Genomic DNA, 23,965 nt, shown 5'->3' on the forward strand with positions numbered 1-23,965 from the left:
GAAGGTAATGTGGCTAATGGTTAAAAAAAAAAAGATACCAAGCAGGTTGCCTGGGCAATTCCTAGCCTGCCGCTTACCACTAGACCTTTCTAGCCCCAGGTTCCTCAGTTATGTACCTAAACAGAAAAGACTGGGCCTGTCAGGGACACTCATGGACTTTTCCTCATCTTTATTCCCTAGGCAGTATGGTCTGACAGCCACACAGAAGCACTTACAGCATATTAAATGCTGTAAGTCATCCAGGCACAATGAAAGTACAGAGGCGCTGGGAGAGAATGGTACTCCATTGTACTTAGGAGACTTGCACATCCTCAGATACAAAAGAACCACATCCAACTGGGTGACCTTGGGCAGAAGGCCACCTTTCTGCTCATCTGTGATGTGATTACTACTACCCAAGTGTATGGAGCATACACACTTGCACTATAGAGCAAGTATCACAGACCCATGTTCCACTGTGCTGAAAGGCAGTAGCCTTAGGCACAAGCAGGTGTCAGCAGGGAAGGCCAAAAACATGGAGCTTGGGGGTGAGTCTTGACACCCATGCTGCATGAGATCTGAGCCCCACAGACCAACATGCCCCACAGATGAAGGGTAAAGGTGGTTTCTTCACAAGGCATGGTGCACCAGCAGTGGCCTGTTAAGAGCCTGGACCCAAAGCCTAAGGCCTCCTGACCCATCAGGTTCCCACCTGGGTTCCGGTCCTCATTCGTGTGATTGGGGCACGAATCCTCACTGCCTGGAGCTGTAGCACTTCTACCTCCACACGGTCCTAGAAGAGAGCTGGGGCTCAGGCTACGTGGGTTATTGAGGGGAAGGAGGCATCTGTCCTGCTATGAAACACCAGCAGCATACTCTTTTGCCTGCGAAGGTATGCTTTGAGGATGGCTCACTCCATGGACCAGCCTTTTCTGTCCTCCAACACTAGGAGTTCCAGTCTGGTCCTGGGCCTGCAGTCCTATCCTATCTGAGCCAGCTGCTATAGGTCAGAACTGTAGACAGGGGACCAGGACCCTGATTTGCTCTTCTCTAGGCTGTGTGGACCTCTCAGGATAGGCTTCAGACAGTCCCAACTCCATACTTAGCCTATCTGCCTCTCTGACTCACCAGGATACAGGGAAGAGTAGAGGAACCAGTCACATCTGATGGCAGCAGGCTTTATATCTTCCTTTATCCTTAGTTCCATAAATCAATTAATCTGACCAAAGACTAACTGTACTGGCTCCTCCAGATGCTGCTAACTAACAGGGGAGTTGGGCTACTAAGCTTTCTAGCTCTTTAGACACTGCACACACATGTGGAGTCCACCTTCCTTCTCTGCTGTGGTGGTGTGAATGAGCATGGCTTCTAGAGACTCATTTATTTGAGCGCTTGGTCCCCAGTTGGTGGACCTGTTTGGGAAGGACTAAGAGGCGTGGTCTTGTTGGAGGAGGTGTGTCGCTGTGAGTGGGCTCTGAGGTTTCAAAGGCCCGTGCCATCCCCAGTCTTCACTCTTGGCCTCATGGTTGTGGCTACTGTTCCAGCACCATACCTGCCCGCCTGCTGCCATGATGGAGATGGACTTACACCCTGAAACTAAGCAAGACTCCAACTAAGTATCTTCTTTTAAAAGTTGCCTTGGTCATGGTATTTTGTTACGGCGATAGAAAAAGTAACTAAGACATCCAGCTAGTGTCCTGCTATTTAGGCAAGTGCTTGTTTCACAACAGGTGCCCACTAAGGCCTTCCTTCCCCTTATCTTTCTCATTGCACGGTTCTAGCTGTCTCTGGACCACCCCTTGGCCTTGGGATGCTGATGTGTTCAGGATTGGACAGATGGAGCCAGCAGCATCTGACAGAATCATATGCCCAGTGTGGATGCGGAAACTACAAGCTGAGACTCTCAGAATAGCTGGTGACAAAACCCCCACACCCTGCCAAGGACCATGATGGGAGACAGGTGAAGAAGAGGGCCCAGCAAGGTGAGAGAGGGCACAGCTGGGAGGCCAGTACAAGAGCAGAGAGGAAGCCATGGGGAGGGCCAGGGCTGTGCCTGCTGGAGGTGGGAGAAGCAAACAAGAGCCTGTTTCTGAAGCCACAGTCCCTCCTACAGAGGTAACGGAGCAGGGCATGCTGGGGTCTTTCATGTCACTCTCTGGGATGCCTGTGTGAACCCTGGACACCACTGGGATATGCTCGGTGCTTCCTTGACATCTCCACCAAATCCATACACAGAACTGGGCCAGCCGCCCCTGCCATTCAAAGACTTTGTGGTTTAACTCGGATGCTTGGAGGCAGATACTGAAACTGCTAGAAAAGGGAGCCAATCAATGAACTCAATGTTGGGTCAAAGCCAGCCTCAGGGACCAGGATTACCAGGCCCATGGGGGTGGCCACTTTTCAGGCCCCCAGGCATGTGCTTAGACGCTCCCGGTGTAGAGAGTTGTACACGCTGCCCACAAGGGACCTCCTAGAGGGATGGGGTGACTGACTGAGGCTTGAGTAAACTACTTGTCACTGCATACCACATAAGCTCTCCTGTGAGCGGAACCACAGGAGCCTTCCAAGATGCCTATGTGAGCCACTGTGGAGGTGTGTGTGTGTATGTGTGTGTGTGTGTGTGTGTGTGAGAGAGAGAGAGAGAGAGAGAGAGAGAGAGAGAGATTGAGAGAGAGAGAGAGAAAGAGACAGAGAGAGAGATTGAGAGATTGAGAGAGAGATTGAGAGAGATTGAGAGATTGTGTGTGTGTGTGTGTGTGTGTGTGTGTGTGAGAGAGAGAGAGAGAGAGAGAGAAAGAGAGAGAGAGAGAGAGAGAGAGAGAGAGAGAGAGAGAGAGAGAGAGAGAGAGAGCGCCAGATGCCCTTCTGGGTTCTATCATTAGGCCTTCTTGGGAGTAGAAAGGATCCCCCACTACATTACAGAAAGGGAAGCTGTCAGTCTGTGAAAACTGACTTTCACCTGCTGCCAGCCACCCACTGGTGTGGGTCAGGGAACGCCTTCAGGGGGAGACAACTGCTTCAACTGACTGCTGGCCCCAAAAAAAAAAAAAGCAACTGGGAAATAAGCCCACCAAAGAGCCTAGGCAGCCAGAGCCAGTAGGCCAGTGGTTAAGGAGGAAATGAGCAGAAGACTGAACTACAAATCTAGGTCTGAAATTACTGGCTGTCCTACACCATGCTTCCAGCACCCACCCGTGAATTTAGGCACACGCTGTTACACACAGAGCACCTCATCAGGAATGATCCCTTCCATCCCATCACCACATGATCAGGACCCACTGCAGACAGTGCACAAAAGGACCCAGAGCTCTAACCTCAAGCAGTCCCGGGCCAAGGCTCAGAAGCACCACAACAGCCATGGGCCACTAACAGGTTTGCCACACAATTCATCTGCAGAGGGGGAAGGTAGCGAAACATATACCGAGGAATCCAAAATACCAAGATCAGTGTTCCCAGCACAGGCACCCTCATTATATACTACAGAACCTGTAGGGCTGGGGATATTAGTGATCTTATCTCAGAGAGCATCTGGAAAAACCCAGGAGGCTCAGTCTGGAGAAGAGCCATCTCAGGTCTGGGTGTCCTCAAAGAGGCAGAGATCAAATCTGGCAGAAGTCCGCCACACCAAAACCACTCCCAGAAGCCAATCACCGGTGGCATAGGTGATACCTGAGAAACGATGATGACCTTGCCAGTCTCAGCATCCACCGCCTGCACGACCCCCAGCACAGAGCCGTTGCCAACCATGAGCCCACGCACCAGCCCAGCACTGCTCACTGCTGCCACACTTTCATTGTTGATGGAGAAGAGGATGTTGGACTGAGGCTGGGGGCCACCCTCGGAGGTGATCTAAGAAGTGAGAAACAGAGGCTCCTGTCAGGACCTGCCACGCTGGAGCGCCCTCATCATCCCACGAGGGTAAGGATGCCAACAGTGGAGGCCTGCGTTGACCTACAGTGGCTCCTACCTGCATCATGGCGCCAATGATCAGTGTCACCTTCCTGGGTATCAACCTGAACGGAGGGAAGACCTGGATGTGGAGGAAGAAGAGAGAGGGGACTGGCATCTGCAAGCTGATGTTGGCTGCAGAGGATGTGCACTGAACATGGGGACGTCCCTCAGCTGAGGGTAACTGGCAGTGCCGGGGAAACCTATGATCACAGAAATAATGACCTTTGATCTCTCAGTGCAGGTCTCAACGTGTGGCCCCAACTAGCAGCACTAGTACTTCCTGATGGCGTCCTGGGGGACCCATCAGGAATCCTCTGGTCGAATCTACCTGAGACCTATGAAGCCAGAGGCGGGTCCCATGAATTGGGGTCTGACAAGCCCTGTGGTAATTAAGGTGTCTGCCGAAGTTGTGACTGGGGTCCCCAGAATTCTGATTCCTCTTTGGAAAGCTGCTTCTAGAGCTACTAAAAGCAAACTGTCTTGGAATAGGGCTTTACTTCAACAGCTGCACCATTTCCCCACAGAAGAAAGGGCTCAGGAGCAGTCAATAGCCAGGTAGACACCTCATCTCTGTACCAACTTTGCCCCACAGCCCCCACAAGTTCCTGCTTGTCAAACATGTAAGAAGTGCTCCAAGGAGAGCGTGGAGACTGCTCTGTGCTGAGAATTAGTCTTGGTTGGGCTGTGCTATTTATAGGCAGAAACGAATTCCTCACCACCAGTAGGAGGAAGGCACACTTCCATCTGGAGGCACAAACCGCCTCCGCCCGCTTCTGAAGGCAGATCAATGAAGCCTGCCACCCCTGTGTGGCCGAGGTCTGCAGAACATGGTGCTATTGCTGCTGCTAGTGGGTATGTGGGGATTCTTGGGCAAGGTGGCCTGACCCTGGCTGCCCTGACCTCTGCCTATAGTGGGGTGCCTGTGAAAACCTTGATGCAGGATAGCCTACACCACATTGAGATGGTGTAGGGGCCTCGGAACTCAGCTGATCCTGAACAACCTGCCCCAGGAATCCCCTTTCTGACCCGTTCTGCTTGCACTACCCTAGTGGGTGCTCTTGGCCCTCCTGGGCCTGGGCTAAGGCTCAGAACTGACTGGAGGAGTCAGTTCTAGACAAGCTAAAATCAGTCTATGGCTTCCACCTGGCTACTGCTTTCTGGAAAGAATCTTTGCCTGTCCCTTTGCCACGGGACACAGCACAGTGTTTCTCTGAACAGCCTAGACCCCTCCCTATGCCACAGAAGGAAGTCAACATCTCAAGGTCCCTTTGGTTATGCATCTAATGCTGCCATCCACATACTTGGGAGCTGGTGACTATGCCTTCTGCTCAGAGGACATGGTAAGGTACAGACTTTATCATGGCTTCTCCTTATGGCTGAAATCCTAGCCTGTCACGGTAAAGACACACCCAACCAGGATGGAGCCCATAGAGCAAAAGGAGCAGAACTACCTCAATTTGTTGTGGGGTGGAGCTGACTCTCTGCCCAGATTTGTCCGTCACGCTTGCAGACAGGCTGGTCTGGCCAATGGCCACGCCATGCACGAGGAATGTGGCCGTGTAGTTGTCTAGAGCTTCATCGAGAGTCCTGAGACAGAGAGAAGCACCGAATTCCTCCTCCGAGAAGAGTGCTTGAAAAGCTACAGTGGGAATCAGCCCCATCCCCAGGACACCCTTCCCAACTCCTGTGAGGACTCACATCAGCGTGATTATCTGGGAGGCAGCTCGCAGCTTCAGGTCCATGAAGGTGAAGTACTTGGCCAGGAAAGGCTTCTTGTAGAAGTCCAACACGCGGACATAGGCCTTGACTGCCTTCCCGATCTCCACCTAAGGCACAAGCTCAGAAGTGGTATCTCAGTGATCATTCCCCCAACATGTGGCACCCAAGGCTTTCAGCATCACCAATCTCCATCTCAGAGCTTGGGAACTGCAGACAAGTCACCCAGAATGATGTCTGGGCTTGGCCAATCAACGAGGGAAAAGTGATGAGTTTATAGTATACAGGCGCTAGGGAGGCTTGGCCATAGCACAAGGCATGGACTCCACTCTCTACTGGTGGGCTACCAATCAAATTAGGGAGACAAGACACAGCTTAGAACAACATGGGCAGAGAGGGACTTAGTGTCTGAACAGCTCAAATCTGTGCAGTCTATCAGCAGGCACTTTAGGAAAGGAGGGAACAGAGTGCCTACTAACGAGGAATCTAGTGAGCAAGCTGAAGGGAAGCTGGCCGTGCTGGCACTCAGGAGGCTGAGGCAGGAGGATAGTGAGTTGAAGGTCAGCTTGAGATATACAGCCAACCTATCTCCATAAGAAAATACCCAGGGGAGTTCTTGAGGCTGGGTAATAGACTCTTAGCTTTAAGCTATGAAGTCCAAGCTGCCTGAACATCCCTCTTTCATTGACTAACCTTTTCATCAGCACAGGTAAACAGGGACTGGGCAGCATGCCCTGGAAGCCTACCTTCAGCCATCTCAGCTCTAAATCAGTTTCCCATTCACACAAAAGGAAACCCTCGGTCCGCTGTTCATTCACATCACAGGAGCACTTGGCAGTATTGAGTTTTACTCAATTGCCCCTGAAATTCCCAAGAATCCTCATCCTACGTTCTGAGGCAAAACTCCATGCTCAGCAAGGTGTGTGCCAGGCTGGTGAATAAACCTATGTGAGCCAGAGGACATGCATTCCCAAGTCAAGGCTAATTCAGTCAATCCTGCAGGCAGGACTTACTGCCAACTTTACTGATGACAACTGGGATGAAGAAATATAGCAGGGCCATCAGCCTGCACTGTCCACAAGAGGCACAGGAATCAGAGATGGTAACATAAGTTCAGCCACTCTGGAGGGGACAGAGATGGGTAGGACCCAGGAGGAAAAGCAAAGGATAAAAGGAAACACTTCCCAGGACATACTGTCCTTGCTTTATGTGCATCAGCAGAGAGGGAGCTGTGCAGATAAGTGTCTACTGACCTTGTCCACCACTCGAACGTAGAGCTCCTGGATGTCCGAGACATGAATGACGGCCTTTGCTGGGGCTGGGAAGGCCAGGCATAAGTCATGGACCATGACAGTTGATGAGCCTGGGAGCAGAGGGTGCACCTGCAAAGCAGAGGTGGACAGGGTCACAAGGCCGCAGGTCTCATTTCTGCTCAAGGGGTAGTTAGCAGTAGCTTAGCTCCTGAGATAACTGCACTCAGGAACTACCAGGCTAGAAGTGGACACAAGATCCTCTGTCACCCCAGCAGCCAGGGCATGAACTGAGGATGGGGTGTTAGTGCCAGAGGGATCTAAAGCAACACACATCTCAATTTTATGCATTCTATAAAGGGGGGGGGGATGATCAAAGTGTGATGGATGAGGATACACGGTAACCTGGAGGCAGAAGATTCAAACCCAGGATGGCTGGGCCAGGCAGCTCTAGTAAGAGCAGCATATCCTTCAGAGTCTCATGTGAAGCTGCAAGTCAGGAGCTGGTAGAACTGGGGACAGACAGTGGTTTCCAGAGTTCTTGTTTGAATTCACAGGACAACAGACCTGATAACAGACCGCTCAGACCACCCACTCCTGAGCTCCCGCGGGCCTACCCATCTCTGCAACCCAGCTTTGCTTGAAGTCATGACCAACTAAGAAGTGTTAGGTGAATGAACAAACACAAGCCTGAATTTCCTAGTCTTTTGGCTCCCATAGCACCCTTTACCCTTCCTTACCCAGGCAGCCCTGGAGACCCCCCTAAGCAACCACAGCTCCAAGCACCGGCTCAGCTGCCGTGGCTCCTCACAGGGGACATCTGACTGTCAAACATGGACTTGCCACAACATGTCCTTCAGGCATGTGTTTCAGCTGGGTGGCTTCTGAGGCTGGGCAGGCAGGGGCAGGGGCGAGTGACTGACTTTGCAAGTTACAATCTGCCACAGTGGGGCTTAGAGGTATAAATGCATTCAGCAAACAGTTCAGCGTTTGTAAACCTAGTTCCAATACCAAGAATTTGTGGGGTGGGGTTCGGGGTGCAGTGGGGTGGGGTGGGGGTGCGAACAGGTTCTCCATCAAAGAAAAATGACCAACTTTCTGCCTCTTCCCCCAGCCCTCAGCTGCTGGCTCCAGTTTCAAGCCTCACTTCCCTCTCCAGACAGGCATGCTCTTCCCTCCACTGGGTTGAATTCCCCTCATCACTGTTCAGAATTTTTCAGCTTGTCTTTCCCCTTCATACTGACCTCCACCTTCCAGAAGACTTCACAGAGCCTGGTATCTGGCACTAGCGGCCTGCACCCAGCCTCCATACCTTGATCAGACAGAGGCCGGCAGAGTGAGTCTCTGATAAAGCACAGGAACCAGGTGCTTAACACTGCCGTAGCCCTGCAGAGCAGAACTAGCTTGGCTAAGAATGGGAAGTTCTGAAGAACTCTACAGAGAACTTAGACCTTATGGATTCTGATCCAACAGCTTTAAAGGACGGAAGAGCAAGCCATGCCTCAAAGGCAGGGTGGAAACAGCCTGAAGGGGAGATAGAGATCCAACTGTGGTGGCTCAGTTCCCCATTCTGGGGGCACTGCCTCCTTCACAGGGAAATGGGGCCTTCAGCAAAGAGGAGAGGAGAGGAGAGGGCCAGGAGGGAGAGTCTAAGCTAGGAAAGGCCTAAGCCCACAGGTAGCTGGGGGTAGACAAAATTGGAAAGCTGGGCCAAGCTGCTCTACACAGGTGTAACTGAGCTCCAGGGCACATTCAGGCAGATGAGGTGTGCCTGGCTTATTTAATATGATGGCTTAAAGTAGATTAACAAGGATCCCAGGGTGGGAATCACACTTACATTCCAAAATGATGGCTGTGGGATCTGAGCTGTTCCTGCTAGCCAGCCTAGCATTAACTACCGGTGGAAAAGCCACCAGTCATCAGGCTTTGCTGTGGACGGTTATTACATTTCCCCTAAAGAAAACTCATGCAAAATTGCATGGAGGAATTGAGCACCTCTGAGAACATGACCTGAGCCCCCTGTCTGACGCACATGCAGGAGCTGCTGCTGTCAGGAGCTGGCATGTCCTTTATAACCTGAGGAAATTACACGGTGCACCCGCTGCCGACAGACCCACGTGGGCAATAGAGGCGTGGGTGGGCTTTTTCTTTTTTGTTTTCCTCTCTGTCCTTCAAAAAAAAAAAAAATCACTTTGCACATTTTAAACAAAAGCATAAAATGGCAGTGGGGAAATCAATTCCTCTTCCACTTGGCTTCCCAGAAGATGGACATTCATCCACCTTCCAGATGACAGAAGGGGAGGACAGCACCAGGCTGCATGTGGGGGAGCAGCGGTCTGGCTCCTCCACTCCTGGACTCACTTCAGCTCACTCTGGCCTGTAACAAAGCTTTGAGTCCTGTGTGTGAGGTCACTCTGAAGACAAAGAAACAGCATGGAGAGAAGTAGAAAGCTGACCACCAGCTCGTAGTCCCATGGAGACCTTGGAGCACTCCTCACTAGACTGTGTAGGTGGCTTATACTTCTCAAGAGTCTGTAACCTCACATGCTTCTTGATGGGCATTCAGGAACACTGAGAAAAGGCGGTGGGGGTGTCTGGAAGGAGTTCTCATTTCTAAGTGTTGACAGTGCCACCTGAGAATGTCATCAAGTACTGAGCCCAAGGGAAAGTCCTGTCATCAGTTTGGAGATGATGAATGCATTACTCCTCATTAAGAAACTGTATGGCCCATGAGCTCACCAGCCCCGCCTTCCTGGGCCCCATTCACACTTCAGACTTGTGGCATGTGACATTTTCAGATGGATAAAGACCCTAGTAATATTTCTGACCATCAATGGGACCATTAGCTTCTCTCTCTTCTGATGTACTCATCAATGCCATGAAGTAAGTCAAGTTACCATATAAGAGGACTGGGACCCATGTCTTTAATCTCTCACCCATCAGTCTACAGGGATGACCAGAGCTCACACAAAAACCACAGGTATCCAGGAATCTCAGCCTAGACAAAACTTCATGCAGTGGTCAGCTCTGATAGTTCCCCAAGAGTGAAAGTAGGGTTAGGCACCACACCATCCACAACAGCCTCACAGAAGACACAGGACACAGCTGAATTCAAGCTCTACAACCTGTCACCTCCTACCAACTCATCCCCAGTGTGCTTCTGCTACGACCCAGGGCATCATGGCTGGCCACACACTGCAGTACTGAGTGGTAAAAAAAAGCACTACTATGGCTCACCAGAGCAGAGCCTGCAAGCCTTATTCCTTCTTACCGCCATACCCTGCACTAGAGCTTTGCTGAATGAACACAGCAGAAAGAAGTGTCAAGTGCTCAGGGCACACCAAGCTCTCAGTGACAGGCTAAGCTCAGAGGACTCAGGAAATATGAGGAATGGCTGAGGAGGAAGAAATCCTGAGTTTAAATCAGGTAAACACTCGTCTGTGCAAACTAGCCAAAAATAAAATAAAGGCCCCTTGCAGAGGGTTCTGGGGGCTGTGTGAGCAAAACTAATCAGCCTTGCTCAGCCTGGGGTTCATTGTGTGGGCATGAAAACTTCCACCACAGCCTGCTTCCTGCACTGCGCACTCAGATCTCCTCCAAAGACACTGAGAAGACAACTACATACATACAGGAGCCATTGTGGAGCTTCAAATCCCTATCAATAGAGAAGAACGAAGCATTGTCTAGGAGCTACGTGAGAACGGCTGTGAGCTTTCTTGTCTGAAGAAGAGAAATGAGAATGCTGCTAATTAACAGCTGCAAAATGCCAAAGAAATGTGCAAATGTGTCCTTCAGAGAGCCTTCTGAAGGAAGCTGGGAGCACCCGTCACAGCCCATCAACACTCTGAAAGATCCTGCAGGTTCGGGAGAGGGAGAAGGAAATAGGACCCGATTTCCCCTTGAAGCAGTTAGAGGAGAAAGCAGAGACCCAAGGTCAGTGTTCCATGGAACTTGCTGGGACAGATGCCACACTCAGAAGGCCTGCCTCCAAGGTGCTGCTTCCCAGGGTGCTTGCTGTGGGACAGAATGGCTATAGCCCATTGTGACTGTGGAGATGGGGAGCACTGATACTCACACAGTGGTAACCCAAGAATGGCAGTGTCTGAAGGAGCTCAGAGGTCTTCTAGAGGAAGCTGTAGTGCTGGAATCCTTGAGTCTTTTAAACAAAGATTCCAGCTTCTATTTGAATACCTCCAGATGTGGTATACTCACTACCTATACACAGAGCCAAGCCAAAAATTGACTCTAAAGAGCACTCGCTCCTGGATGAAAGGTCTTTCTTCTGGCCATAGGTTTACCCTCAGCTTACTCACGAAGGGCAACCTAAGAGAAACTGTAGTTGGTTGCTGTGGCAACAGACATACCTCTCCTGATTTCAAATTCCCCTCTTCTTGATAGTGGGAAGTTATTTTTAATCTCTAGAAGAACACAAAGATAAGGTATGTTTCCCGATGTGTGGATGAATTTCAACTGAAGCTTTTCCTCCTAGTGTCAAGCTTTGACAAGGCACACTCGCTCACAGGGCTGTGCAATTATTCCTTCTTTTATAAAGGGAACAATGAAAATGCTTGGGAAAAGTATGAGCACCACACCTACAGCTCCAGCTACTCAGAAGGCTGAGGTGGGAGGAACACTTGAGCCAAGAAGCTCAAGGTCAGCCAGGAAATGTAGGGAGATCCCAGGGTCTTAAAAATAAAAAAGCTGGAGAGATGGCTCAGTGGTTAAGAGCACTGGCTGCTCTTCCAGAGGACCTGGGTTCTAGTCCCAGCAACCACATGGGATTAAAACCATCTGTAACTCTAGCTCCAGGGGACTTGATGCCCTCCTCTGGCTTCCGCAGGTACTGCACACATGTGGTGCACACACACATGCAGGCAAAACACCAAAATTAAAAAAAAAAAAAACTTTTAAAAAGGAAATTAAAACAGATTAAAAAACATAGACCTAAATCATAAGAAGATAGTAAAGGAGGAACAGAAAAACAAATGGTCCCCAAGCCATGAGCAGAGCCAGTGCTTCTTTCAATGCAGACAGTCACATCAGGAAGTTTAGAAAAGGAGCATCCTAGGTGCCTTGGAATCTTCCAGGAGCATATATATGTATGCATGTCCCTCTCATGGTTGCTATGACCAATTCCCACAGGTCCTAAATTAGCTGCATGTGGACACAGAGTGTTTGCTGACCACTAATCTCACCAGTATTTTATGTAAGTCGGCCTTGCACAGAGCCAAGCTAGAACACAGGTAGGAATCTGGAGTGAGGTGCACCCCTAGCACTCCCCTCAGCTACCTTTCTCCGCCTCTCACCTGGCTTCTCTGATACTGTCTCTTCATTAACCTAAACAAGATGCAGAGATGGCTGGTTGTGAACCCGAATCAGGCAGCACCACATGCATCCTTACTCATAAGCATGTCCTTAGGTCCCTTAGCTGGTCACTGAAGTGCTGGATTTCTCCTACCTCTGCAGTGGTCTGCACTACCACCACCTATGTGTCTATAAGGCCTTTGTACAAGAGCTAGTCTCCACCTCACCAATCATGAAAGAGAAAGGAGATGCAGTGGGCATCTGCTCCAAGTCCAATGTCATCTAGTCTGGCAGCAGAAAGGACCATGACAATCTCAATATGTCTGTGACCAGAGATCTACAATGTGACCACACTCCTTTAAGGGCATTCTCAAAGAAGGGCAGGCATTCCACCTGCATGGTGAAAGCAGAGGTTTACTCTCTGGTCACAGGAACAGCACCATTATCCAATACCCTTCACCCTTCTCTCACAGGTGGAGAGAGAAGTCCTGAGCGGGGCAGGGCAGGCAGCATCAGAAAGATGCCCATTCACTGCCTGCTGGAAGCTCTAGGAATCAGACAAAACCTTGGAGAGACTGAATCTGTTTTCTTCTGGAGGCCCAATCTGCACATTCACTAGCAGAGGCAAGGTGGGGTGAGGAATGTTAGCTGTCCTTATCCTCATAAACACACTTAAAAATACACACTTTCAGTCTAGCCTCGAAGTCCCTGAGACACTACCCCATCTGGGGCATTTATAAAATGCCCACATCGTGCTTAGTGGTGAAAGAATGCCAGCTTTCTCCTCACAATCTAGAGTAAGACAACAGTGGCTATTGTCATCACTTCTATTCAACACTGTACTAGAGACTGTAGCCAGGACAATATGGCAAGAAAAAGACATTAAAACTTCCAAATTCGAAGGGAAGGAGTCAAACTACCTGTATTCAATTCACACATGACATCTCTCTCTCTCTCACACACACACACACACACACACACACACACACACACACATCCACAGAAACACAAACCTAGGGAATTCACTAAAAACTCCTAAGAGTTCAGCAAGGTTACACAATATGAAACCAATATGCATAAATAAGACACATGTTAGAAAAATAAAATTTAAGAAAACAATTCCATTTACAATTATTACCACGATTATGAAACCAACATGCAGAAATAAGCCACATGTTAGAAAAATAAAGTTTTAAGAAAACAATTCCATTTACAATTATTACCATGAAAAAGGATACTTAGAAATAAATTCAGCAAAACTAGTATAAAACTTAACACTCTCAACTGGAAACACTACTAAAAGACATCAAAGGAGGCACAGGTACCAGGGCAACACCTTACATTCATGGACAGAGACTGTGAATATGGTTAAGGGGTCAACCCAAGTCCTGGCAGAACTCTTGCTGGCTTCACGATTAAGTTGACAAGTTGACTCTATAATTTATATTGAACTGTAAGGGATCCAAAACTGTCCAAGTAGACTTGAAAGAGCCGGAAGGCTCACACTTAAAGATGGTCACACTTGCTCTGAAGCAATGGTGATCTACACTGTGACCAACACAAGTAAAGACATGCAGGTCAACACAGAGCTGAAGCAGAGCTGGGGCCTCAGAACTAAGCTCCTGTCTCTGATCTACTGGCTTTTGACATCAACACCGAAATCATCCAGTGCAGACAAAAGAGAGCAATGGCTCCTGCTAGGGCAGTTGGACAGCCACACATACCAGAAAGGTCGTGGGTTCCCACCACACACTCGGGGTAGACAAAGTGCAGAAGACAACAGGCAAATCTTCAGGAGCTCCATTTGCCATGGAGTCAGGTTGACAGGAAGCACAGGAGCACAGAAGGACGCCCAGCAAGACTACTCTCAGATAAGGCTCATAACCTGTGTTCAATCCCCACAACCTACACGGTGGAAACAGAACCAACTCCTGCAAGTTGCCCTCTGCCCTCCACACGAATGCTGTGGCATGCATGCTCACCCACCCCCAACAAAATAAACATATAAGTAAATGTAACTTTAAAAAGTTTAAAGAGATATTATACTGAACCAACATTTAAAATTTTTATTTATTTTATTATTTTTATTTTAACCAAAATTAAAAACATAAGCTTGAAAGCATGCTACCAAGAAAGCTAAAGGACAAGCCTGAATGAAAAGTATGTGCATATCACATCTCATGAATGACTTTTATCTAGAATATAATTTGGTATTCTACAACTTAAAAAAAAAGAGTAACAAGCAAAGGATCTAAACGGACATTTGTCCAAGAAGACACAAGAATGAAACACAAAGATAAGCTGAATGACTTCACTCATCAGGGACTATAAATCTGCCTCACAAGGAGAGGTCACCTGCACCTACTGGAGTGGATGGAATATCAAGGTCTGATAATTACAAATGTTGACAAGGATGAGGAGAAACAGGCACTTTCATCCGGTGCTGGTAGGATGGGACGTGGGAAACAGTCAGTGGTTCCTCAAAACATTATATGCAGAGTTCCCATTCCTGGGCATGTAAACAGAGATGAAAGATGCATCCACACAAAAAACATACAAGGCTGGAGAGATGGCTCAGCAGTTAAGAGCACTGGCTACTCTTTCAGAAGAACTGTTTTCAGGTGCCAGAACCCACATGGCAGATCACAACCATCTGTAACTCAAGTTCCAGGGGGATCTGACACCCTCTTCTGGCCTCCAGGCATGCACATGTTGTACATTACACACATGCAGACAAACACTTGTACATATAAAAAAATCTTTCAAAAGTTTCTCCCGTACACAAACATTCACAGCAGCAGTATTCTCAATAGTAAAGACAGAAACCAGTGCTGGGAATATAGATCAGGTGGTGGAGTGCCCACCTGGCACACAGGAAGCACTGGGTCCCAGCACCACACAAAAACAGGTGTGGTGGTGCACACCCACAATCCCAGAAGTGGAGAGGTAAGAACAGTCGAAGATCGATTATCCTTCGCTAAGGGACAGCCTTAGCTACAAATTGAGCTCCAGGCCATATGAAATCCTGGTTTTGAAGGGAAAAAAAAAAAAAACAAAAACAAAAAAACCAGAAGCCCCCAAATATCAACAAATGGATGAATGAACAAACGCCCCAAATATCAACTAATGGATGAATGAACAAACGAAAGGTGGCACAGCCATACTCAGCCATCAAAAGGAATGAGCTTCTGGAACATTCTACAACATGGAAACATGTTAGGCAAAGGCCACATGCTTCATGATTCCATTCACTCGAACTGTGCAGAATGGGAAAAGCTACAGAGTTAGGCAATACATTAGTAGTCACTGAAAGCTGGGACAGGGCATGAGTTTGGAAGAACTCAAAGGTGACAGGTGGCTATAGGGTTTCCTTTCCAGGCATGCAAACACTCTAAGCATGATGGTGGTGATGGCTGCTCACATCTGTGAATCTACTAAGAACCTCTGCACAGTCCACGAAGTTGATGAGATGTAGGGGAATCACCCTTTAGTACCAGGAGCAAAGGAATCAACAGAGGCACACACTGCCAACCCTCCCCCACCAAGGGTAAGGCTCATACCCTCTGGTTTACCTTTGTCCCCACCATCTCCTGATATCCAGCATCACAGTTAACCCTTGAGTCCAACACTTCCAGGCATATTCCTTACACTCAGTTGTTCCTCTCACTTTATACCTGTCCAGTTCAGGGCCATTAACTTTGTGATCTCTAGGCTGAGATAGCTGGTGGAGGCAAAAATCAGGAGAAACAAATGTGCCCCACAAACCCACAAACATTGGAGCTATGCCACCAACTCCTGAGTAGGAATGGGCAACATGCTCCAATGTTTCTGAAAACAGGTGCTAGGCCTAGGGCACTGCCTGGGTCATGGCCCTCCCTGGAACGCAGGTGCCCCCTGTGCTATGGCCAGCCTTCAAGGGTTCAGGTGCAGAAGCAAGGCAAGGCCAAAAGTAAAGGGCCTTGAGAATCACAGCCAGCCAGTCAGCCAGACTTCCTGAGTTGAAGCCACACCCCTCCTTTCCAGGACCACGTCAGCATGGGCAACCTCAGAGTCCAGGGGAGCCGTGACTCTTTGGGAATGAGGCAAGTACACTTTCAACAGAGGAAGCAAAATTTGGGCTGAGAGCTGCCTGGTGGCAATGCCCTAGCTGGCAAGTGGGGACACTGTGTGAGTGAGTATCATTCTGGACTTCCGACTGCATAAATATCCTGTCAGACCCGATCTTAAATGAGACATTTAAGACAGTTCTTTGTTTTCACTCTTTGGCTCTATTAAGAAAAGAAGGTTTAGGGGCTGGAGAGATGGCTCAGTGGTTAAGAATGCGGGCTGGCTGCTCTTCCAGAAGATCTGGGTTTGGTTCCCAATAACCACATAGCTTTTCATAACCAGCTCTAACCTCAGTTCCAGGTGATCTAGCATCTTCTTACGGCACTGCATGTACTTGGTACACATACATGCATGAAGGCAGATGCTCATACGCATAAAACTAAATCATTAAAAAGAAAAAGGGCTTAAAGAACTCAGATCCTATATAATAAAAGAAGGGCTAAAAGTACAAGTAAGCTAACTACAGGCTACACAAAAATAAGAAAAAAGCAACTCGGGGCATGAGGAAACCAGGACGCTCCATTCCTCCACACCAGAGGTCCGACCGGGTCCTTGTCTGTAAGAGTTGGGGAGGGTGAAGTGGGCACTGTGGAGAGCCAGGAGAGTGAAGAGTGGAGCTTTGAAATGAAAGTTTCTTAGGGTTATCATAAAGCCATTTATGTAATAAAAGGATAATTAAAAGATGAATCGGAAGATTGACTGAAAGGAAAGAATTAACTGTAATTAACAGTGCGAGTAATCGTAGACACAGAAGAGAAAGCGCAGAGGTGGCATGGGAATGACAGAGACTTCAGAGCCACTCAGAATCTCAAGGCCCTGCTCAGTACAAGGTGGGTGTTATTAAGTGCAGCTTTCTGACTAGACAGTTGGGATCCTGATGCTCAAGCTTACCATAGCCACGCCCCGAGTGTCCTGGTAGGCCACCTTGATGATGTCCGGGGTGCTTGTGTTGAGGAAGAAGTAGCCAGAGCCTTCTGTGATGTGGAGTTCCACCTGGAGGGAGATGTGGGGATGGAAGAGGTCAGGCTGGGTGGCAGAGCGCAGGGTGCCACGCTTGGAAGGGTGGTGGGGGCTAAGGGCCATACCTGGACACCGGGGTGGTTATAGATGGTCACTTCCTCTGGACTGACCCTCACATCCTCTACAAGAATAAGCTCGATGGAGGCTGACACAGGCACTAGAGGGTCATGCTGAAAAAGAAAGGCCAACACTGTCAGACAGAAGACAAGGGCATCACCAGCTCCCTCCGAGAAGAGCAGGGCTAGATGCCCCAGGGAGTGGCCTCATTCCAGGAACAGAAGCTTCAAGCAGTGTCAGTACCCAGGGGAGGCCTGGGAGGTAGAGAGAGCCCCAGAGAGATCAGAAGCGTCAGAAGGTCTTAAAAGGGCGTCTGTGGGCTGTGAGGCTCCAGCGGGGAGCCCAGGGAGGCCACTCAAAAGCTAGCAAGTTCCTAGAAGAGGTAAGAATGGAAGCTTCCCTGTCGCAGCATCTGGGCTCCTTAGGATGCAAGCCCCGACTTGCCCTGCCCTCGGGTATCTACTGCCTCCACACCATTTCAGTAGCAGCTTATGGGGTGGCCTGAGAGGGCGGGTATCATCCAGACAGGACCATTCTTGGGGGACCCTTCCAATTCCTCATATGTACATGCTGGTCCCCCAGAAGCAGCAGCAGATCTGCTTGAAGCCCTTAAGAGATGCTGGAGAGAGGAGAAGAATCTATCAGGTACTGATCCCTAGCAAGGGAGGTCACACCAGACAGAATCTACAAGAAACAGGAGACATCCTGGTGTTGCCCATGGTCCCACCCACTGGTGTCCTCTGGCACATACCGGCTGCTTCACTCTGGCTGCATTCAGGTGGGACTGCTGGTAGTCAGTCACCGTGGCAGAGATGGCTGTGGTTCCTGAGGCCTCATGAACCGAAACTGCCTGCAAACCTGAGGGCACAGAGGGAAACAAATGTTGGTCACAAGCCCCTTGGTTACCTTGGGGCCACATCCTGCTGCTGATTCAGTTTCAAGTTTAAAAAAACAGGTAACTGAGTTTGCTGAGGCTTTGAGTACTGTAAGGGTCAACAGGCCAAGAACAGAGCTGCTGAGGTAAGCTGAGAAGACAGACTCAACACTGGGCTGCTGAGGAAGTTTGTCACTGTCACAGCATGGCCAAGGGACCTGGGACAGGAGACCTTTCTGCTCTGGATCCTGAGCCCCGAGTTCCTACCTCACATGCCTATATGGGATTAAAAGAACAAAGTGAAGCTGGGTGTACTGGTGCAAGCCTGGGATCCCAGCACTCAAGATCTCAAGTTTGAGGCCAGCTTGACTGCAGAGGAAGATCTTGTCTCAAAACAAAAAACAAAAAAACCACAGTAGCCAGGTGTGGTGACATGCCTTTAATCCCAGTACTCAAGGGAAAAGGCAGGTGGATCTCTGAGAGTTGGAGACCAGCCTGTTCTTCATAGTTAGGCCAGCCGAAGCTACAATGAAACTCTCTTTCAAAAAAAGGGGGGTGGGGTGGAAGATGAGCTCTCTCTCTATTCCACGCTTTAGCTCTAAATGAAGGGAAGCCCCAGACACCTGAGGTCCTATGCAAGAGCAGTGGAGGACTTTCCTGGTGTCCAGGGCTCCTCCACCCTCTGGCTCAAGACTTGGCTCACCATGTAGTTTCTTTTGGCCTTTCCCATCATCCTGGGACACCAACTGCATGGGCTGGTCAGGCTCGGTGCTCGCCAGCAGTGGCCGGGAGGACTCCCACTGGATGCTCAGGGAGCTGAAGTTATCGAATCGCCGGCCCTGCTGGTCATAGGCACCCAAGTCTAACAGGGGATTTCGGTGACTGGATACCGGAACCTAAGAGAAACAGAGATCAGATGCTGTGGCCACATCCAGTACTCTCTGCCACAGGTAATGTCATGAAGCCAGCTGTTTCCTTATGGGCTCAGATGGTCCTGATGAAGGGGTGGAGATAAACTGCAAACCAATGCTCAGGAATGTCACCACTAAGATGCCCCAGAGCCCTGTCCAAAATGGCTCCTACTTCTCCATGAGGGATGATGACTCCCCTTTTACCTAACAAAATGGCACAGAGGGTGTATAGCAAGGAGGCAGCCAAGCAGAGGCAGCCCCAAGCCTGGATCGACCCTTGGTTCCAGCTCTTCCCTTCCTACTCAGGAAGGCACAAAGGTCTCCATCCTTGGCTTCTTCAGTCAGGGTAGGAAGCACAACCAATTTGTTGGGACTTTCTTTAAAAAAAAGAAAAATTTTTAGACATTTATTTTACGTGTATGAGTTTATCTGCATGTATATATGTAGCCCTCATGCCTGCAGAGGCCAGAAGCGGGCATTAGATGCCTTGGAACTGGAGTTACGGACGGTTGTGAACCATGTGGGTGCTGGGAACTTAACCGGGTCCTCTATAAGAACAGCAAGTACTCTTAACCATTGAGCCCTCTCACTAGTTCTGGGATAGTCTTTTAAATATGAATCCTGTGTGGTTATTTGAGAGACAAATTCACACTGTAATTCACACTAAATGGGGTGGGCCTTAGCATAATTTACCATTTACCAATGATCTAATCCATTCAGGCATAGCCCAGAAGGAAGAACTGTCCTCTCTGACCTAAGGGTAACTATCACTGAGTCTGGCAAATGAGATATGACGCATGATTTGTGACAATGCTGGAGGGGACCTCTAAGGCCTAAGTACAATCTCTTTTTCTGCACAATGGCTCCTAGTGATGGACAACCTGAGACTCATGCACCACACGGGCAAGAGCTGAACTTACACTGTGTAGTTAAGATATGGAGCTATGGGGTTGGGGGTTGTTACTGCGGCACAGCAAAGCACATTCTAACTGATGTTGCCACCAAGCTCTCTGCCTCTACCTCCAGGATCCCTCCCCAACCTCTTGTAGCTCACCCGGTTCCAGACAACACCTGACCAAGCATGCAGCAATTTAATAGTGCCCTTCGTGGCAGCACCTCAGCTCATCACCTGGGCACACCAAGGGTTTTAATGATTGGGCAGGACACAAGCTGGAGAGCTGTGAGTGTGGGCAGGAACCACAGAGGTCTGTCCCCAGGCACCTCACCCCTTCTCCCAGATTCAACCTCTGGTAGAAAATGAGTGCTTTTCTGGGAAAGACATCAGCTCTATGCAAGCATGCCTGCAGGCTGACTGCAACTTTCCCACTTTACAAAATGGAAGGCTGTGGCTCAGACACTTTACAGAACTTGCTCAGTCTCACAGGCTTAGGGTAGAACACGGCAGGTCAGATTCTCCAAGGACTTCCTATGACATTGGTTTCTCCTTAGGCACCAGCTCAACCCAATCCTGGACTAATTAGTCCCCTGGTACACAAGTGGCACCCAATCTTGGTAAGAAGAGGACCTGGTCTGCCTGCAATCTGTCATTCCTGCTGGTTGACTCCACTCTGGTGTCTCACCTTGCCAATAATTTACTCTGCAAACACGTCCTAGGTGGCCTCTGGATTTGGAGAGCTATAAAATTAAATTGATACTGCACCCAGATGCACCTTGGGGATATATCTTCTTCAAGGTCCTCTAATGAGACCATAAATCGCAGGGGTCATGCCTGAATGGCCGGCTCATGGCTCGGGAACGCCAAGGACTGATGGATCACATGGCGGTTCTGTGTCCAAGGCCCATTACTTCTTGCTGACACCAACAACACATAGTCCATTCTGAGTCAAGCTCCACAGTCACACCACTACCTTTCAACCAGAGGCAGCTCTGGACTCACCCAGTCTTGCTGCAGACAGACGGGAAACACCATGCTCAGCTCCTCACCAAAGCTTAAAGACAGGGTTGACATATCTAGACCTGATTCGGTTTTGCCCTGCTGCAGCTCAGTGGCACAGGCTGCCCAACGTGAAGGCCCCTGCTCTCCAGGTAGGCACCCACTCCCATGCTCTTGCTGTCTTAGCACCTCTGAGTCTGCATGAGGGTGCCTCCCAGGACTCAGGGACAGCATGCTCCTGGGTTTGCTCACTTGCCCAAGGATGTTTGCTGAGCTCTTGTTGGCAGGAGCCAGCAAGAGACTAAACTAGGCGATCAAACTGTCTAGTGATAGGTCACTGTGCGTACTTGGGAGTGGGAGAAGTGGGAGGAGGGGATCAGGTGTGCACCTTTAAGTCAAGCCAAAGACAAAGGAGAATTTGGATAAAGAAATGAGGGAGGCTGGGGCCAGGGATGGGGAAACTACAAGCCCCAGGGCTCAGCCTACCTAAGCCCCAAGCACTGACAGAGGTGGAGGGAACAAGAAGACATTCAAGCATGAAAGGCACAGAGGTGAAAGCAGCCAGGGACCAGGGACACAGGACCCTAAAGGCCACAGAAGGGACTTGGCTTCCTCGCCGGGCTCAACTGGAAGCCACAGGCGGGTTTAAGCAGAAAACACAGAATAACGTATAATGGCTACTCTCTGGACTCTGCATCCAGTCACATAACCCCCAGCACTGGCCTCTATCACCATCAAGGGTTGGCTGCCACAGCAGGTGGGGCCTGAACCCAGCCCCATGTTCCCTCGTGCTGGGCTCAGAGTAGAACTTGTACACTGACTCTGGCTCTCTACCTCTGGCAGGGGACCCAGCCGGCAGACGTTTCCCGAAGATCCAAACTTAGCACAATGTTGTTCCCTCCACCAAGGACAACGGCACAAAACAGATGTGAACTAGAAGGTAAAACTTGCAGGCAAACCAGGCAGAGAGAGGCAGGGGTGATGTGGACTCTCACACACGTGTGGTAACTAAAACAATATGGAAGCAGAGTAGAGGACGGGAGGGGGCGTCACTGGAGGCTGGGGAGAGAGGGGAGGGGCAGGAGGATAGGAAGCAGATATCTGAACACAGGGAGCAGTAAGCTCTGGGGTTCTGCAGTGCAGAGAGGCAACTAAATACCAGAATTATATATTATATAAAAGAACAGCAAGGGAACAGTCTGAAGCTCCCCAACACAATGGAACCATCAATATTTGAGAGGGAGACCTCCCCATCCTGATTTGATAGCTCACACTACACGCATGCATGGAATTAATCACGCTGCACCCCACAAATGTGCAGTAACACATCAACAAAAAGCTAAAAAAAAAAAAAAAAAAAAAAGGCTTGAAGCAGGTAGTGAGTTCAAGATTTCATCTCAACAGGTCTCTAAGTCAAGATGGAGAAGTCTTCTTCTCCTAGCAGCTCACTCAGAGGCCAGACAAAGGCGATCACTCACTCTGCAGCGGACACTGGAGCTGAGCCACCTTCAGGCTCTGAGTCTGTTACACTCCTATCTTGATGAGAGGGAACAAGGTACGTATTCTATAGGATCCCTGTGGGGTCAGTGGAGAGTGTACAGAAGCTGTACATTTTACTCTACACCACCCTTACCAGCCCAAGTGAAGCCAGTGGAGGAGGTAAGTGCAGGTCTGTGGAGTGTTCATTCTTAGCTCCAATGATGAGCAAGGGCCAGAGAAGGCAGAACCACCCCACAGATCCACCCCACAGCAGCAGGGGAAACAGCTGTGCTTGACTCCAACAGGAGAGATGAAGGCTGGTCCTCAAGCCCCAGGTATTACAGCTGTGCTAACCAAGCCTTCAACAGAAGGGTGTGGATCCAAGGCAAAGCTCTCCTTCACTCACCAGGGACCCAGATCTCCCAGCACCTGCCCACAGCTGCAAAGGCCGCGGACACACTCAGTATCAGAAGGTTCATGCAGGTGTGCAGGAGGCCTGGGTGCCCAGACATGAGTAGTACCTACTCTGAGATCGCTTCAGGGAAACAGACCCCGGGGGCCACAGGAGGAATTGCTACGTTTGGAGATAAAGCTGGTTCTGCATTTTCAACTCTGCCTACCTCAATGATGGCCATGGTGTCAGAGGAAATGAGGCTAAGGGGTAAAGGTTCCAAGCATACAGGACTATTCTGTTCTCCATGTGGACAGGAGGGATACTGACCATGACCTGACCTCAGAGTCCTTGCTCTTGCTGTCTTACCTCCCTGGAGCCTTTCGCTTGGCTCCCCTAGGCTGGCATCTCCTTATCCTGCTCTTCCTGCCAATACCTCTGTGGCCTTTCTGCCTCTCTGGCATCACTGGCTCCTCCCAGCTAAACTCTCTGTGGCATTTCTGTCTGCCAGTGGCTCCTCACCCTCCTCAACACTCTGTTATTCCAGAACTTGGATGCTAAGAGCCAGGAGAACCTGCTGGAGGGATGAGGAAACTATGATTTCCTTCCTCCAAGCAGGCCTGAACTAGCTTATCACTAATCCCTGGGCAGGATGCACTCAGGCCCTGGGCTATGAGGACTGCACAGCCCCAGCTCCTGGGGACACCAACCAGTAGGTTTTACCCCCATGGCTGCTGTTTGACGGACTCACGGTCTTTCTTCCCCTCTTGACACTTACTTTGGGATGCCCTGCCCCGTACAATTCAATACTGCAGATGACCCTTTTCCTCAGAGTTCCCAATCCCACTCTGACTACACCTTCTCTACCCAGAGACAACACCCCACCAAAACAGCTGAAACCACAGAACACTTCACAAAAGGACTTGACAGCCCCTCATGTGCCCAGCAGAGGGCGACAGTGAATCTGGAATCAGAAAGTGGGGTGGGAAGGGGTTGCATCTTACATGGCCACTGCAGAAGCCTCTGTACTTA

The 23,965-nt window shown here is 49.6% G+C and overlaps 1 protein-coding gene across 1 annotated transcript in view; it reads right to left on the reverse strand.

Annotated features, from left to right (window-relative positions):
• The window catches only part of Nup210 (nucleoporin 210), a 96,806-nt gene that overhangs the window by 23,187 nt on the left and 49,654 nt on the right, over nucleotides 1-23,965 (reverse strand). The window contains exons 17-26 of the mRNA XM_028854718.2: nucleotides 18,962-19,154; nucleotides 18,136-18,242; nucleotides 17,393-17,497; nucleotides 17,199-17,300; nucleotides 6,900-7,028; nucleotides 5,629-5,756; nucleotides 5,382-5,517; nucleotides 3,947-4,009; nucleotides 3,649-3,828; nucleotides 692-772 (exon numbers count right to left, since the gene is read on the reverse strand). Coding sequence (XP_028710551.1) covers nucleotides 692-772; nucleotides 3,649-3,828; nucleotides 3,947-4,009; nucleotides 5,382-5,517; nucleotides 5,629-5,756; nucleotides 6,900-7,028; nucleotides 17,199-17,300; nucleotides 17,393-17,497; nucleotides 18,136-18,242; nucleotides 18,962-19,154 — 1,224 coding nt within the window. The remainder of the gene's footprint in view (nucleotides 1-691; nucleotides 773-3,648; nucleotides 3,829-3,946; nucleotides 4,010-5,381; nucleotides 5,518-5,628; nucleotides 5,757-6,899; nucleotides 7,029-17,198; nucleotides 17,301-17,392; nucleotides 17,498-18,135; nucleotides 18,243-18,961; nucleotides 19,155-23,965) is intronic.

This window comes from Peromyscus leucopus, chromosome 3, assembly GCF_004664715.2.
Source record: "Peromyscus leucopus breed LL Stock chromosome 3, UCI_PerLeu_2.1, whole genome shotgun sequence".
Classification (NCBI taxonomy): domain Eukaryota; kingdom Metazoa; phylum Chordata; class Mammalia; order Rodentia; family Cricetidae; genus Peromyscus; species Peromyscus leucopus.